At 44.7% G+C, this 18,308-nt stretch overlaps 1 protein-coding gene across 1 annotated transcript in view; it reads right to left on the bottom strand.

Moving 5' to 3' along the window:
- Positions 1 to 3,901: 3,901 nt before the first annotated feature.
- LOC126355621 (MTOR-associated protein MEAK7-like) overlaps positions 3,902 to 18,308 on the bottom strand; it is a 121,348-nt gene continuing 106,941 nt past the window's right edge. The window contains exon 6 of the mRNA XM_050005984.1: positions 3,902 to 4,085. Within this exon, the coding sequence (XP_049861941.1) occupies positions 3,902 to 4,085 (184 nt within the window). The remainder of the gene's footprint in view (positions 4,086 to 18,308) is intronic.

Here is an 18,308-nt window from a genome sequence, read left to right as displayed (position 1 = left end):
TCTGTGACAGAGGCAATAGCATGGTCCTAGTACTCTGTCATGACCCAAAAGTCAGTTACATATAAGTAGATATTAAGCTGACTAAAACAGTATTTTTTTACCTGATGAGAGAATACTTAGAGGATATATACCCCGTGCTATATTGTTATACAAGTTTTTCACAGCAAATAACTATACTTTAGTGATGTGAAAATTCGTGAATGCGCCGATTTCTTCTGTCTTCGAAAATAACTCGTATAAAAGGGAGGACTCACCATATTTCGTAAGATATTTAAAGTGTATGGACAACAACATCCCTGTCTTGAATTCGGTATAGTGGATTTTTTTAGCTGGAGGGAGTAGGTCGGGGTGGGATTTCAGTTACAACTATATGTCCAAGCCGCACATGCTTGTCTTGCAGTGTCTGCAGCAAGCGGTCGACCAGAAGCCACAACTCGGTGGCCATTTGCCTCAGAGCAGAAGTGGTTTCTGAGGTTGTTGTTGTGTCTTCAGTCCAGAGACTAGTTTGATGTAGCTCTCCATGCTACTCAATTCTGTGCAAGCTTCTTCATCTCCCACAACCTACTGAAACCTACATCCTTCATAATGTGTTTGGTGCATTTACCTCTTGGTCTCCCTCTACGATTTTTACCCTCCACGCTGCCCTCCAGTACCAAATTGGTGATGCCTTGATGCCTCAGAACATGACCTACCAACCGATTCCATCTTCTAGTCAAGTTGTGCCACAAATTTCTCTTCTCCCCAATTCTGTTAAATACCTCCTCATTAGTTATGTGATCTACCCATCTAATCTTCAGCATTCTTCTGTAGCGCCATATTTCGATAGCTTCTATTCTCTTCTTGTCTGAACTATTTATCGTCCACGTTTCACTCCCATATATGACTACACTCCATACAAATACTTTCAGAAATGACTTCCTGTCACTTAAATCTATACTCGATGTTAACAAATTTCTCTTCTTCAGAAACGCTTTCCTTGCCATTACCAGTCTACATTTTATATCCTCTCTACTTCGACCATCGTGAGTTATTTTGCTCCCCAAATAGCAAACCTCATTTACTAGTTTAAGCGTCTCATTTCCTAATCTAATTCCCGCAGTATCGTCCGATTTAATTCGACTACGCTCCATTATTCTCATTTTGCTTTGGCTGATGTTCAGCCTGAGGTATAAAATATCAAAGGCCGGCCGGAGTGGCCGAGCGGTTCTAGGCGCTACAGTCTGGAACCGCGCGAATGCTACAGTCGCAGGTTCGAATCCTGCCTCGGGCATGGATGTGTGTGATGTCCTTAGGTTAGTTAGGTTTAAGTAGTTCTAAGTTTTAGGGGACTGATGACCTCAGAAGTTGAGTCCCATAGTGCTCAGAACCATTTATTTACAAATATCAAAGGACGCCGACTTCTGCTCCGTGATCGCTGGACTGTCCAGATGACGACGCTCGGTGCTCCATCTGGGTAAATCAATAGCAAACTACTGTTCAGTAAGTATTTGATTTCGTGTTTGTGTGGGTTACGGGGCTGTCTATACACATGGGAACGGACCACATCACTCTTATGTTGTCACCAGTCAGTAGTTCCCACTAATGTTGCTTGAGGCGCTGGTATCACTCACTAGTTTACTGCAGGCTTGGACACAAGGTTTCCTGACGTCATGTAAAGCAGATGCACTGCTGCAACTGTCCCGGCAGTAAGGGAACTATTTTTATGACACCATGCACTTACTCGGAGCTGTTAGCAGGTGCTTGTTTTACAGAGTCTATTTACAGTATACTTGTTAGGCAACGATTTTTGCGATCTTTGTGGAATGTTTCGGTCTTTATTAGGTATGTTTTTTGTGATACGTTATTCCCACCGCCACTCTGTGGCATTGTAGTCAGAACAGGACATCACATCTGATGTTTGTGTCAGAAGAAAGCTAGTGCTTCCTAGAACCTCTTATCTGTCGGCACAAAGGCACAAAGGATTGCTGCCTCCTGGCTCCTTGTTTTGGGATTAGCGCGACTTTCTTTCTGGGGTGCCACGTGATCCAGCCCTCTGTGCAGGCCTCTCTTGCAACCTGCACATATGAGAATACAAAATGTAGCAGGCGCAGCAACGGTTCCCAGCACATCTGGTCTGCAGTCAGTGTGAAGACATGATCGGAAGGGTTTTCACCAGGTATGGGTTGTGGTGCTGGAAGGAGGTGTTCGTATAGTCACTTGTCAGTGCATATAGGACCTTGGATATATAACGAATGTTTTCCCACAAGTTGTAATATTTCACACAGTCACTCAATCTGATGAGATATTTATCATCAAATATGCAAGCAATCACTTGAAAGTACCTCGATAATTGCTAGGAACTATTGGGTTGTGGGACTGATGCAGTATGGAGTTTGAGCACCAGTATCCACCAATAGCATGTAAGGTAACATCATAAGAGTGGGGGTACCATAATTGAGTTATTTGCCACCAAAGAGGAGCCATTTATCTTGCAGACTGATTAAATAAAGAATATGCAGCAATATATTACTGACATTGATTTCAGTTTCATGTCTTGAGATACTTCTTCTCTAGCAGAGGCTAAGTTTTTACCCACCAATTTCTAGGTGGCTGAGAGGAGGCGGAAAGGGGGGAGGAGAGAGGACTAGGGGATTTCCCAGAGGGAGAGGGATTAATTAATTGATCAATTTAACTAACTAGGCAATTAATTTCACATCAAAAGTGTGCTTTTATCGGCAAGGGGAGGAACTGTTGGGGATTTCCCAGAGGGGCAGGTGAGGAACAGCTGGAGAGAAATTGGATGGGGGTTACTCAGAAGGGTGGATTATCTCCAGAGGATAATACACCACTTAACAGAACAATAGGTTAAGGGACCACTGGTTGAGGAAGGGTAGGTGTCACATGAAAAACCACTTACCAGAACAATAAATTTGCCCCTGAATGTATACTTGCCCCTGAATATATGCGACCTGCACAAAGAAATGCATAATAACTCCATTTGCCCTACAACTGACATGGCAGTATCTGAAAAGTACCATGGATGAGTATTCAGCATCTTGGAAGCGATGTGTCCCATACCTCGGGAACCTACCAACTGACCACATTCAAATGCATTGATGTCAGACTGATGGCCAGTTTAAGACCTGATGATGTCCAATTGACATGAAACACTGAGCTATTCCGTTTCTTGTAGAGTGATCTCTCTCTAAAACTACTGCTATATATAAATCAATGCAATAAAAATTAATTGGATATACACATGACTTTAACTCTTTTTATTTATTTATTTACACATTCAACTCAAGAAATGAAGCCCACTGTTCCCATAGGGCAATCACAAAAAGAAAAGTGAGGGAAGAAGCAGAAATTTTACTGACACAGCGAGAGAGAGCAATAATACACAACTGCAAAACAGTAAAGAATATCCACAAATTAGCACACAGTTACACCTGTACAAAAATTGAAGTTTCAGGTTACATGCACATTGGTCTAACGTCAACGATACCTCTCATGAATTTCACAGACATGCATAATATTTTCAGTCAAATAAGTGACTTCGTCTTTCACGGCAAAAACTTCACTTCCATTTTTCCCTGTAGCTGCTGTTTCATAACCGTAGTCCCTCTCCTAATATCGATAGTAGATGAGAGTGTGTTAAGCGTACAACAGTCCCCTCTGAAGCGAGCGGTTACCTGTAGTTCCTTTCACTGTGTTAGCAGTACCAGTTAGATGTTTAGCAAATTTTTGCTAGAGACCTTTATGTGACCTACCTTTTTGGTCTATCTTCGAGACAAATTACAGATTACAGCACTGCAAACAGGAAAGCTAAAGTGGTTTAAAAAAATTCCCTCAATAGAGGAGTCGATGCGTTTCTGCGAATACAAGTATCAGGGCGGTGAACACACTTCCGTTTCCTGCGCGATCACGAGATGTGCACCCACTCGGTGACGGACTCCATCGAGTCGCCTTCGTCTTCTTCTAGGTCTTCCAGTTGTCCGGTGTTGTACAATTGCTGTATTGTTTCCCGACCGACACCTCTTCGCAAGCCGTCGCTGTACCGCCGCACTCCTGCCATCGTCAGCAAACTCGGCGCGTCCAGGTTTGACCTGCGGGCACGAATAAGGGACAATTGAGTAAATAATGATCTACATATGAATTCAGTGTAATTGGATTCTAGAAGACTCGACAGGAAAGTGTGGAAAGACTGACTGTGAGCTATACGCCTAGTACAATTACCTTTACACAACACATGCAAGCTAACTTTTGTGAAAACTGCAATAGCGAGAAGAACATATGTTGCTGAAATGAACATTATACCACAGATTGGGTACAAAATAAACAAGAAATCAGCAGGCCTCTTCAGTGTAACCACCATGCTGAGGAGGTTAGACGTTTTCTGGGGGCTGGGAAAAAAGGCAGGAAGTGCTGACCCATTCAGTAAAAAAAAATAAAAATAAAAAAAAGGGAGAGAGAGAGAGAGAGAGAGAGAGAGAGAGAGAGAGAGAGAGAGAGAGAGAGAGCATAAAACTTCGCAGTTGAATGGTTGTGAGGCGGTATTTCAGCGATTACACAAATTAAATAAACAAGTGCTGGCATAGTTCTGGTCCCTTGTCAGCAAGTTGTGCACTCCTTGATTTTGGATGTTTGCACTGATTCCGATCGGAAGAGAGTTTTCATCCCTCAACTCGTGGTCTTGCGGTAGCGTTGTCGCTTCCCGCGCACGGGGTCCCGGGTTTGATTCCCGGCGGCGTCAGGGATTTTCCGTGCCTCGAGATGACTGGGTGTTGTTGTGTCGTCTTCATCATTATTATCATCATTCATCCCCATTACGGTCAGAACAAGCAATGGCAAACTACCTCCGCTAGGACCTTACCTAGACGGCGGTGCGGGTGTCCCGCATCGTCCCCTACGCTCCTCGGAGTATGGGACGTCATCGTCATCATCATCATCATCATCATCATCATCATCATCTACATTTACATACATACTCCGCAATCCACCATACGATGCGTGGCGTAGGGCACCTCTTACCACAACTAGCATCTTCTCTCCCTGTTCCACTCCCAAACAGAACGAGGGAAAAATGACTGCCTATACGCCTCTGTACGAGCCCTAATCTCTCTTATCGTATCTTTGTGGTCTTTCCGCGAAATGTAAGTTGGCGGCAGTAAAATTGTACTGCAGTCAGCCTCAAATGCTGGTTCTCTAAATTTCCTCAGTAGCGATTCACGAAAAGAACGCCTCATTTCCTCTAGAGACTCCCACCCGAGTTCCTGAAGCATTTCCGTAACACTCGCGTGATGATCAAACCTACCAGTAACAAATCTAGCAGCCCGCCTCTGAATTGCTTCTATGTACTCCCTCAATCCGACCAGATAGGGATCCCAAACGCTCGAGCAGTACTCAGGAATAGGTCGTATTAGTATTTTATAAGCGGTCTCCTTTACAGATGAACCACATCTTCCCAAAATTCTACCAATAAACCGAAGACGACTATCCGCCTTCCCCACAACTGCCATTACATGCATGTCCCACTTCATATCGCTCTGCAATGTTACGCCTAAATATTTAATCGACGTGACTGTGTCAAGCGCTACACTACTAATGGAGTATTCAAACACTACATGATTCTTTTTCCTATTCATCTGCTTTAATTTACATTCATTTATATTTAGAGTTAGCTGCCATTCTTTATACAATCCTGTCCAAATCATCTTGTATCCTCGTACAGTCACTCAACGACGACACCTTCAAGTACACCACAGCATTATCAGCAAACAGCCGCACATTGCTATCCACCCTATCCAAAAGATCATTTATGTAGATAGAAAACAACAGCGGACCTACCACACTTCCCTGGGGCACTCCAGATGATACCCTCACCTCCGATCATCATCATCATTATCTTCCGCTGAGATAAGCTGCCCAACAACTGCTGTACGTAGCTGACTCTCGATATCTGGGATACTGGCATTGGAATTGAACTGATGTCTGAGCTGGTCTCTTGTTGGGGTACTACTGTGATCCATTCAGTAAATATGTGATAGAGGATGCAGTTTGCCTCAAGTGTTGATTCTCTTGACTTTCTCTATAAGGTTTCGCGAAATGAAAGTCGTATTTCCTCCAAAGATCACACTGTAAGATCTTCGGCGTTTCCGTAAAATTTAGTCCTAACTAATGGTCCAGGTATTCATGCAACACACAATTGATCCATTCTGATGTAAGATAAGTCAGTGTATAGCAAAATACACTCCTGGAAATGGTAAAAAGAACACATTGACACCGGTGTGTCAGACCCACCATACTTGCTCCGGACACTGCGAGAGGGCTGTACAAGCAATGATCACACGCACGGCACAGCGGACACACCAGGAACCGCGGTGTTGGCCGTCGAATGGCGCTAGCTGCGCAGCATTTGTGCACCGCCGCCGTCAGTGTCAGCCAGTTTGCCGTGGCATACGGAGCTCCATCGCAGTCTTTAACACTGGTAGCATGCCGCGACAGCGTGGACGTGAACCGTATGTGCAGTTGACGGACTTTGAGCGAGGGCATATAGTGGGCATGCGGGAGGCCGGGTGGACATACCGCCGAATTGCTCAACACGTGGGGCGTGATGTCTCCACAGTACATCGATGTTGTCGCCAATGGTCGGCGGAAGGTGCACGTGCCCGTCGACCTGGGACCGGACCGCAGCGACGCACGGATGCACGCCAAGACCGTAGGACCCTACGCAGTGCCGTAGGGGACCGCTCCGCCACTTCCCAGCAAATTAGGGACACTGTTGCTCCTGGGGTATCGGCGAGAACCATTCGCAACCGTCTCCATGAAGCTGGGCTACGGTCCCGCACACCGTTAGGCCGTCTTCCGCTCACGCCCAAACATCGTGCAGCCCGCCTCCAGTGGTGTCGCGACAGGCGTGAATGGAGAGACGAATGGAGACGTGTCGTCTTCAGCGATGAGAGTCGCTTCTGCCTTGGTGCCAATGATGGTCGCATGCGTGTTTGGCGCCGTGCAGGTGAGCGCCACAATCAGGACTGCATACGATCGAGGCACACAGGGCCAACACCCGGCATTATGGTGTGGGGAGCGATCTCCTACACTGGCCGTACACCTCTGGTGATCGTCGAGGGGACACTGAATAGTGCACGCTACATCCAAACCGTCATCTAACCCATCGTTCTACCATTCCTAGACGGGCAAGGGAACTTGCTGTTCCAACAGGACAATGCACGTCCGCATGTATCCTGTGCCACCCAACGTGCTCTAGAAGGTGTAAGTCAACTACCCTGGCCAGCAAGATCTCCGGATCTGTCCCCCATTGAGCATGTTTGGGACTGGATGAAGCGTCGTCTCACGCGGTCTGCACGTCCAGCACGAACGCTGGTCCAACTGAGGCGCCAGGTGGAAATGGCATGGCAAGCCGTTCCACAGCACTACATCCAGCATCTCTACGATCGTCTCCATGGGAGAATAGCAGCCTGCATTGCTGCGAAAGGTGGATATACGCTGTACTAGTGCCGACATTGGGCATGCTCTGTTGCCTGTGTCTATGTGCCTGTGGTTCTGTCAGTGTGATCATGTGATGTATCTGACCCCAGGAATGTGTCAATAAAGTTTCCCCTTACTGGGACAATGAATTCACGGTCTTCTTATTTCAATTTCCAGGAGTGTATAATATTATGTGACTTAATTTTGCATTAGTTGCACTATTTTCACATTAAATATGCATTAAGGTATAATGTACAGGGTATATTTTGCACAAGTGGAAAGAGAACATATTGGAAAAGCAGAAGCAGCACATACTGTACTGGTATATTGATATTGGTATTACAGTAGCATCTATGTAGCAGATCATTAAGGTACTTAATTGCTAGTAACATTTATGTAACACATCAGTGGGCACAGGTAAAAATATTCAGTTTGTTACCAGAAGGAAATCGAGAACAAGCTGACTTGAACTTTGTCATGTCATCTATGGCTTTAATTTCTGTGGAAATATTTTTACAAATAACTTTCCCCAGGGCTCCTTTTTTATTTTCACTGGTGTTTAGGTTAGGTTGGGTAATTACCTTTTTGTCTTGTGTTGTCGGAGTGAATATTTTCGTTTGTTTGGAAGAGATTGGGGGTTTTCATTGCAAGTGTTTTCACACAGCAGCTCCATCTCATAGAAATAGACACATGAAAGTGGCAGGATTTCCGGTTTTTTAAAGTGTTCTCCACAGGTTTCGTTCCATTTTACACCTTCCATGCTTCTTGTAATCCTTTTTTGTGTTACGTATAGTTTTCGTTTTTGTACTCGTAACGTACTTCCTTAGCACTGACAGGCGCTCACTCGGCAGTTGGCATCTCTGATTTTCTTTCGTCACGAAATAAGTGAAGATAGGAAGCGGCAGCTGCTTCTCGTCTTCTCCTGCTAGCCGTGGGATAGAGCGAACGGTAAGAAAGGTGCCCTCGTGACTTTCTACCATTACTGTCAATAAATTGGTGAGTTTTAAAATAAAATAGTTTGGACTATATTATTAAATTGTCCTGAATAATTTCATTCATGTTTAAGTAATTCAAGTACTAGCTGCGGCAGCAGAATCAGAAGGGATAAAAGCAAGAACAATGTACTAAATCTTGGTTAGTAAACATAGACGCTTTCACATCTTTAAGTCATGGGGCAGCAGTCCTAGAGGAAACCGAAGTATTTCTTGTTGGAGCCCTCGACATTGACTGGGAAACAGACATTAAGCAACTAGTTTCTTTAGTGTAAGAATGGACAGTGTTGGGTGACAAAACTGGAAAATTACAGGGACAGAATTTATATGAAATGTTAAGGGCAACGATATACTCAAGAAACTGAATACATCATTTGTAGACGTAACTAGAAGTAAATGAACACGATAAGTGAGTTATTGCGTCTTGATCATAGGTTTGCACTGCACAGCTGATTCTTGTTAATACACTACTGGCCATTAAAGTTGCTACACCAAGAAGAAATGCAGATGATAAACAGGTATTCATTGGACAAATATATTATACTTGAACTGACATGTCATTGCATTTTCAAGCAATTTGGCTGCATAGATCCTGAGAAATCAGTAGCCAGAACAACCACCTCTGGCCGTAATAACGGCCTTTATACGCCTGGGCATTGAGTCAAACAGAGCTTGGATGGCGTGTACAGGTACAGCTTCCCATGCAGATTAAACACGATACCACAGTTCATCAAGAGTAGTGACTGGCGTATTGTGACGAGCCAGTTGCTCGGCAACCATTGACCAGAAGTTTTCAACTGGTGAGAGATCTGGTGAATGTGCTGGCCAGGGCAGCAGATGAACATTTTCTGTATCCAGAAAGGCCCGTACAGGACCTGCAACATGCGGTCGTGCATTATCCTGCTGAAATTTAGGGTTCCGCAGGGATCAAATGAAAGGTAGAACCACGGGTCGTAACACATCTGAAATGTAACGTCCACTGTTCAAAGTGCCGTCAATGCGAACAAGAGGTGACCGAGACTTGTAACCAATGGGACACCATTGGGTGATACGCCAGTATGGCGATGACGAATACACGCTTCCAATGTGCGTTCACCGCGATGTCTCCAAACACGGATGCGACCATCATTATGCTGTGAACAGGACCTGGATTCATCCGAAAAAATGACGTTTTGCCATTAGTGCACACAGGTTCGTCGTTGAGTACACCATCGCAGGCGCTCCTGTCTGTGATGCAGCGTCAAGGGTAACCGCACCCATGGTCTCCGAGCTGATAGTCCATGCTGCTGCAAACGTCGTAGAACTGTTCGTGCAGATGGTTGTTGTCTTGCAAACGTCCCCATCTGTTGACTCAGGGATCGAGACGTGGCTGCACGATCCGTTACAGCCATGCGGATAAGATGCCTGTCAACTCGACTGATAGTGATACGAGGCTGTTAGGATCCAGCACTTGTTCCATATTACCCTCCTGAACCCACCGATTCCATATTCTGCCACCAGTCATTGGATCTCGACCAACGCGGGTAGCAATGTCGCGATACGATAAACCGCAACGCGACAGGCTACAATCCGACATTTATCAAAGTCGTAAACGTGATGGTACGCTTTTCTCCTCCTTACACGAGGCATCACAACAACGTTTCACCAGGCAACGCCGGTCAACTGCTGTTTGTGTATGAGAAATCGGTTGGAAACTTTCCTCATGTCAGCACGTTGTAGGTGTCACCACCGGCGCCAACCTTGTGTGAATGCTCTGAAAAGCTAATCATTTGCATATCATAGCATCTTCTTCCTGTCGGTTAAATTTCGCGTCTGTAGCACGTCATCTTCGTGGTGTAGCAATTTTAATGGCCAGTAGTGTATTAATAAGGAACCGTCACAGGTGTATTAATACACCATTATTATGTTACGATCAATGTGAAAGATCATCATCAGGCCCCACCGCTATCATTCTCAATGTTAAATCCCCACAGAGTTGTGTCAATATCATGAATATCATGTCGTAAAAAGTGTAAATATCGTATGTAACGTTAAAGGCAAATTCTGGAACATGGTGATCATATCATCGTTTCATCCACCATCTGGCAAAACACGGCGAGCAATGACTGTAGGTAGCTTAGTATGCTGTGTATACTAGTATACAAGAAAATTATCAGTCGAAAGTTTAATGAAGGCAGTCAGAATCTGTTTGGTTGAAGGAAGAGAACTCTCATACCGGTAAATACGGGAAGGCTAACAGCAGTGCTCATGTGCCATGCTGTTTCCCTCTTTGATTTAAATATAGGTTGTTTATTATTCATCTCAGTTCAGTTAGATAACAGAATTCACATGTACATTCAGTTATTCAGAATTAAGAAGTTTCAAAAATAAGTCTCTTTTTATTCGGCAACATTTCAATTGCAACAATTTCAGTTCACTCATCACTATAGTTTTAGTATTATTCTGGCTGTTCTCCACTGTTTCCCACGAAAACGCAAAAAAATTTAGATTAAACGTCGTAGATGAAAATCAGCTTTCCCTATTGTTCACACGAGACTGTTACAGGAACCGCTGCAGTCACTTCATATCAAAACATTACTTCTTTTACAAATCCATATTACTATCTTGTCATCTTTATTACTAGTTAGTTTCCTTCCCCTCATCACGTTCCCCATGCTATACTTTTCGTCTACGTTAATCCCACACTTTCTATTAATAATATTCAATGCAGCATTGTACCCCAAAGATCTGACTGCCTCCGCGTGACGCACCGGTTCACTGACTACATAAAAATGCACGCGCGATCGAATCATAAAACTCACATTGTTACGGGACTCAACGAAAATCTGCCTGACTCCGGTACCAGGCAACGTGACCTAGGTAGATGCGGTACGCTTACAAATGCTATCCAAAGTGACATAAGCTTTTACAGCATGTACAGAGAAACTAGGATCCTAATTCGTAAGTTCTATATACATTGCCCAACAAAGCCAATTTACACTAGGCGTCAAAGGAATGTCAAGCGACAGCATCATCAAAGTTTATTAACGATAAAATAAAATTATGTAACAGACGTTGATAAATAAAGTTGTTATGGTAAACTGCTGAGGCGTGGAACAAGAGGAAAAATGGTGTCGAAATACCTCAAATTATCGGCATTATTTGATAGCAACAATTTATACGCAGGAACTCATCGGACTATATTTATAACGGAACACATTGGGTCTGTTTATTTAGTCATTATGTCTTTTCCGCTCGAAGTACCAAATAACGTAAAAAACTAATGTATTTTCCTCCTTAAATACAGCTGACTTTACCACTGTTAAAAAAGCATTAAAACTGGTTAACAAATTATATTCTTATTTGTACACAAGGTAGGCTTTATCTTTACACAGGTATTGTAAAACCTAAATTATCTTTCGCTTTCAGATATCTGGCTTTCTTTTACAAGCACACTTAATGGAAGAGCTGCCCAGGTAACCACTGAACATTTGCACTGTGTCACGAAAACAAATCAAAACAATAAAATGAAGACTAAGAACAGTACTGTAAAATGAATGAGTGCGCCAAAACTGCACTATCTGATCGAAAGGGTCCACACATTCCTACATAGTGCGGAACTGACCACCTGATGTCACGAGAGGCGGACACCGGGTGTTAAAGGAGTCTTGTGTTGCTAGCAGAGAAGCAGTAATAGCAGAAGGGGTCTGTCAGGACAGGTCAACGACTTCGAATAATGGATGTCGCCTGAGTGACAAATCCATCAGAGACATTTTAGCCTTTTTAAGCTGCCCAAATTGACTGTTCGAGATGTGATTGTGAAGTGAAAACACGAAGGAAGAACCACAGCTAAAGAAGACCAAGTAGACCTCATGTTTGCCGGTTAGGAACCGTCGAGGATTGCGGATGATGGTTGTAAAAATTGCGCTAAATCAGGGGAAAGATACGGTCGTGAGGACCAAAGAGCTAACGACAGTCCAGCTAACACAACAACTTGGTGTAGGAAGTTAAAAGGAATGGGGTGGAGTGGTCGAGCAGCTTCTCATAAGCCACACATTTCTGTAGCACTGATAAGCGACACTTGAGGCGGTGTAAAGAGTGACGTCACTGGACAGTGAATGACTGGAAACAAATTATTTGGAGGGATGGGTCATGTTATATCCTGGGGCACTCTGATGGAGGAGTTTTGGTTTGGCGAAAGCCTAGAGAACAGTTATGTGTACTGTCAACAGTGAAGTGCAGAGGAGATGGATTATGATATGGGGGTGCTCTTCATGGTTAGGGTGTGCTACCCTTACTGAGCTTGAGAAAACGTGGAAGGATACGAACACATGTTACAGCATTTACACTGCATACGGTAGAGGAACAGTTTGGAGACAATGATTGTTCGTATCAGCATGACAATTGCAAGATCCACTCGCTTCTATCTGATACTGTGATTACTCGGCTTAGCCGCGAGTCCGTATATGTAGTATATGTAACGTACAGTATACACTCCTGGAAATGGAAAAAAGAACACATTGACACCGGTGTGTCAGACCCACCATACTTGCTCCGGACACAGCGAGAGGGCTGTACAAGCAATGATCACACGCACGGCACAGCGGACACACCAGGAACCGCGGTGTTGGCCGTCGAATGGCGCTAGCTGCGCAGCATTTTTGCACCGCCGCCGTCAGTGTCAGCCAGTTTGCCGTGGCATACGGAGCTCCATCGCAGTCTTTAACACTGGTAGCATGCCGCGACAGCGTGGACGTGAACCGTATGTGCAGTTGACGGACTTTGAGCGAGGGCGTATAGTGGGCATGCAGGAGGCCGGGTGGACGTACCGCCGAATTGCTCAACACGTGGGGCGTGAGGTCTCCACAGTACATCGATGTTGTCGCCAGTGGTCGGCGGACCGCAGCGACACACGGATGCAGACCAAGACCGTAGGATCCTACACAGTGCCGTAGGGGACCGCACAGCCACTTCCCAGCAAATTAGGGACACTGTTGCTCCTGGGGTATCGGCGAGGACCATTCGCAACCGTCTCCATGAAGCTGGGCTACGGTCCCGCACACCGTTAGGCCGTCTTCCGCTCACGCCCCAACATCGTGCACCCCGCCTCCAGTGGTGTCGCGACAGGCGTGAATGGAGGGTCGAATGGAGACGTGTCGTCTTCAGCGATGAGAGTCGCTTCTGCCTTGGTGCCAATGATGGTCGTATGCGAGTTTGGCGCCGTGCAGATGAGCGCCACAATCAGGACTGCATACGACATAGGCACACAGTGCCAACACCCGGCATCATGGTGTGGGGAGCGATCTCCTACACTGGCCGTACACCTCTGGTGATCGTCGAGGGGACACTGAATAGTGCACGGTACATCCAAACCGTCATCTAACCCATCGTTCTACCATTCCTAGACCGGCAAGGGAACTTGCTGTTCCTACAGGACAATGCACGTCCGCATGTATCCCGTGCCACCCAACGTGCTCTAGAAGGTGTAAGTCAACTACCCTGGCCAGCAAGATCTCCGGATCTGTCCCCCATTGAGCATGTTTGGGACTGGATGAAGCGTCGTCTCACGCGGTCTGCACGTCCAGCACGAACGCTGGTCCAACTGAGGCGCCAGGTGGAAATGGCATGGCAAGCCGTTCCACAGGACTACATCCAGCATCTCTACGATCGTCTCCATGGGAGAATATCAGCCTGCATTGCTGCGGAAGGTGGATATACACTGTACTAGTGCCGACATTGTGCATGCTCTGTTGCCTGTGTCTATGTGCCTGTGGTTCTGTCAGTGTGATCATGTGATGTATCTGACCCCAGGAATGTGTCAATAAAGTTTCCCCTTTCTGGGACAATGAATTCACGGTCTTCTTATTTCAATTTCCAGGAGTGTAATTGGACAGCATTTGCACCCGGAATTTTCGAGTGTAAGTCGGACCTTCCTTGATCCGCCTTTGTGGGTCGTGTCGTCGGATTTCCTCCTACCTGTGCGCGGTGCAGCTCTCGTAAATGTCGTCCCGTGCAGATTCTTCATTGGCGCATTGGATGTCTGTGTCGGTGGAAGCTAATTATCTGAAATTGCTGTTGATCAACTTTGGGGTATCTATTTACTTGAAATTAACATTCAGAATGCCGCAATATCACTTTTATTCCTATTAGATCAATAATGAAACACTGATGTCAAAAACAGTTCGTGGATTTCCGATCAAGTTCGTACTCACTAAGATATGCATTTGTTAATGAACGGGTGTGAATTTTAACGAGGCAAAATTATGATAAATAGTTTTAGACATCCAGAGGCTCCTCCTAGTATTCATGTTGTCATAAATGATTTTAATTATTAAGTATCAATAAATAAAATCGGTGACTTTGGCGCCAAGATGGCGGTACTTCCCGTCATGTATATTTCCCAGGTTGACGCTTGTTGTACGGTCCAGCGCCGAACCCCACCCCACTACACGCGACATATGGTCGGTTCGTCACCTAGCCAGCGTGGGAAATGATCTCCGACTCAAGGCCTGCTACGGACTACAGCACTTCTTAACTATCGTGAATACATCAATAAGAGACAATAATTTATTAAAACTGGTAAAAATGTCTTCCTCACGTAAGAGGCACCTTAGACAATGTATCATGTCCTAAAGTAGCTTCTGTAAGGCAAAGGTTTGTGGACATTAACATTCCTGCAACGGTCTGGCCTGCCAAGAGTCCTGACATGAACTCAACTGATCACCTTTAGGATATCTTATATGGTTTCGGCTCCTGAGAGAGAATGGGCTATCATTCATCCACAAACATTCAGATACTTCGTTGAAAATGTCCCCAGCCAAGTTCAAGCACTGATGAATGTAAGGGATGAATACACCCCACATTAACGTCCACTAATAGGTGCCCTGAAATTTTTGATCAGATATAAGGGGCGTTCAACAAGTAATGCAACACCTTTTGGTTCTGAAAGTGGGTTGGTTTAGTTCAGGATACGAATACACCATATTATTTGCCACTCTTTTAGCTACAAAACTCTACTTTTCAACATAATCTCCGTTCAGTGCGACAGCCTTAAGCCACCTCATTGGGAGGACCTGTATGCCTGGATGGTACAACTCTTCTGGTCGACGTCAGATCCCACGTCTTGGTGCATCAATAACCTCCGCATCATCCATGTATTGATTCCTGCAGAGTGCATCATTCATTGCACCAATCAGATGGAAGTCGGAAGGTCCGAGATCAGGGGTGTAATGTGGATGAGGAAGAGCAGTCCAATAAAGTTTTATGAGTTCTTTTCAGTTGCGCAGACTAGTGTTAGACCTTGCATTGTCATGGAGAAGGAGAAGTTCGTTTGCATTTTTTTGGTGACGAACACACTGTAGTCGTTTCTTCAGTTTGCTGAGAGTAGCACAACACACTTCTGATCTGATTGTTACACCATGAGTGGGCACTTCAAACAGAGCAACTCCTTCAGAGTCCCGGAACACCGTCGCCATGACTACCTACTGAGGCTGCAGCTTTGAACGCTGTATTCGGAAGAGAGGTGGTGTGGCGCAAGTAAATGGATGCCGCTTTGTTTCTGGTTCGAAGTGATGACCCCAAGTTTCACCGCCTGTGACAATGTTCGACAAAAAATTGCCATAATGAGTCTCGTAGCAGGCAAGCAGTTTTGAACAGATAGTCATTCATTGCTCTTTATGTTTTTACCTCCCCCCATGAACCATGGACCTTGCCGTTGGCGGGGAGGCTTGCGTGCCTCACCGACACAGATAGCCGTACCGTAGGTGCAACCACAATGGAGGGGTATCTGTTGAGAGGCCAGAGAAACGTGTGGTTCCTGAAGAGGGGCAGCATCCTTTTCAGTAGTTGCAGGGGCAACAGCCTGGATGATTGACTGATCTGGCCTTGTAACAATAACGAAAACGGCCTTGCTGTGCTGGTACTGCGAACGGCTGAAAGCAAGGGGAAACTACGGCCGTAATTTTTCCTGAGGGCATGCAGCTTTACTGTATGATTAAATGATGATGGCGTCCTCTTGGGTAAAATATTCCAGAGGTAAAATAGTCCCCCATTCGGATCTCCGGGCGGGGACTACCCAAGAGGATGTCGTTATCAGGAGAAAGAAAACTGGCGTTCTACGGATCGGAGCGTAGAATGTCAGATCCCTTAATCGGGCAGGTAGGTTAGAAAATTTAAGAAGGGAAATGGATAGGTTAAAGTTAGATATAGTGGGAATTAGTGAAGTTCGGTGGCAGGAGGAACAAGACTTCTGGTCAGGTGACTACAGGGTTATAAACACAAAATCAAATAGAGGTCTGCAGGAGTAGGTTTAATAATGAATAAAACAATAGGAATGCGGGTAAGCTACTACAAATAAAATAGTGAACGTATTGTTGTGGCCAAAATAGATACGAAGCCCACACCTACTACAGTAGTACAAGTTTATATGCCAAGTACCTCTGCAGATGACGAAGAAATTGAAGAAATGTATGATGAAATAAAAGAAGTTATTCAGATAGTGAAGGGTGACGAAAATTTTATGGTCATGGGTGACTGGAATTCTGTAGTAGGAAAAGGGAGAGAAGGAAACGTAGTAGGTGAATATGGACTGGGGCTAAGAAATGAAAGAGGAAGCCGCCTGGTAGAATTTTGCGCAGAGCACAACTTAATCATAGCTAACACTTGGTTCAAGAATCATAAAAGAAGGTTGTACACATGGAAGAAGCCTGGAGATACTGACAGGTTTCAGATAGATTATATAATGGTAAGACAGAGATTTGGGCACCAGGTTTTAAATTGTAAGACATTCCAGGGGCAGATTAAAACTGAAGAAACTGCAAAAAGGTGGGAATTTAAGGAGATGGGACCTGGATAAACTAAAAGAACCAGAGGTTGTACAGAGTTTCAGGGAAAGCATAAGGGAACAATTGACAGGAATGGGGGAAAGAAATACAGTGGAAAAAGAATGGGTAGCTTTGAGGGATGAAGTAGTGAAGGCAGCAGAGGATCAAGTAGGTATAAAGACGAGGGCTAGTAGAAATCCTTGGGTAACAGAAGAAATATTGAATTTAATTGATGAAAGGAGAAAATATAAAAATGCAGTAAATGAAGCAGGCAAAAAGGAATACAGACGTCTCAAAAATGAGATCGACAGGAAGTGCAAAATGGCTAAGCAGAGATGGCTAGAGGACAAATGTAAAGATGTAGAGGCTTATCTCACTAGGGGTAAAATAGATACTGCCTACTGGAAAATTAGAAAGACCTTTGGAGAAAACAGAGCCACTTGTATGAACATCAAGAGCTCAGATGGAAACCCAGTTCTAAGCAAAGAAGGGAAAGCAGAAAGGTGGAAGAAGTATATAGATGGTCTACACAAGGGCGATGTACTTGACGACAATATTATGGAAATGGAAGAGGATGTAGACGAAGATGAAATGGGAGATACGATACTGCGTGAAGAGTTTGACAGAGCACTGAAAGACCTGAGTCGAAACAAGGCCCCGGGAGTAGACAACATTCCATTAGAACTACTGACGGCCTTGGGAAAGCCAGTCCTGACAAAACTCATCCATTTGGTGAGCAAGATGTACGAGACAGGTGAAATACCCTGAGACTTCAAGAAGAATATAATAATTCCAATCCCAAAGAAAGGAGGTGTTGACAGATGTGAAAATTATCGAACTATCACTTTAATAAGTCACAGCTGCAAAATACTAACGCGAATTCTTTACAGACGAATGGAAAAACTAGTAGAAGCCAACCTCGGGGAAGATCAGTTTGAATTCCGTAGAAATGTGGGAACACGTGAGGCAATACTGACCTTACGACGTATCTTAGAAGCTATATTAAGGAAAGGCAAACCTACGTTTCTAGCATTTGTAGACTTAGAGA

Source organism: Schistocerca gregaria, chromosome 3 (assembly GCF_023897955.1).
Source record: "Schistocerca gregaria isolate iqSchGreg1 chromosome 3, iqSchGreg1.2, whole genome shotgun sequence".
Classification (NCBI taxonomy): Eukaryota; Metazoa; Arthropoda; class Insecta; order Orthoptera; family Acrididae; genus Schistocerca; species Schistocerca gregaria.
This window is presented reverse-complemented; position numbering and strand designations above follow the sequence as displayed.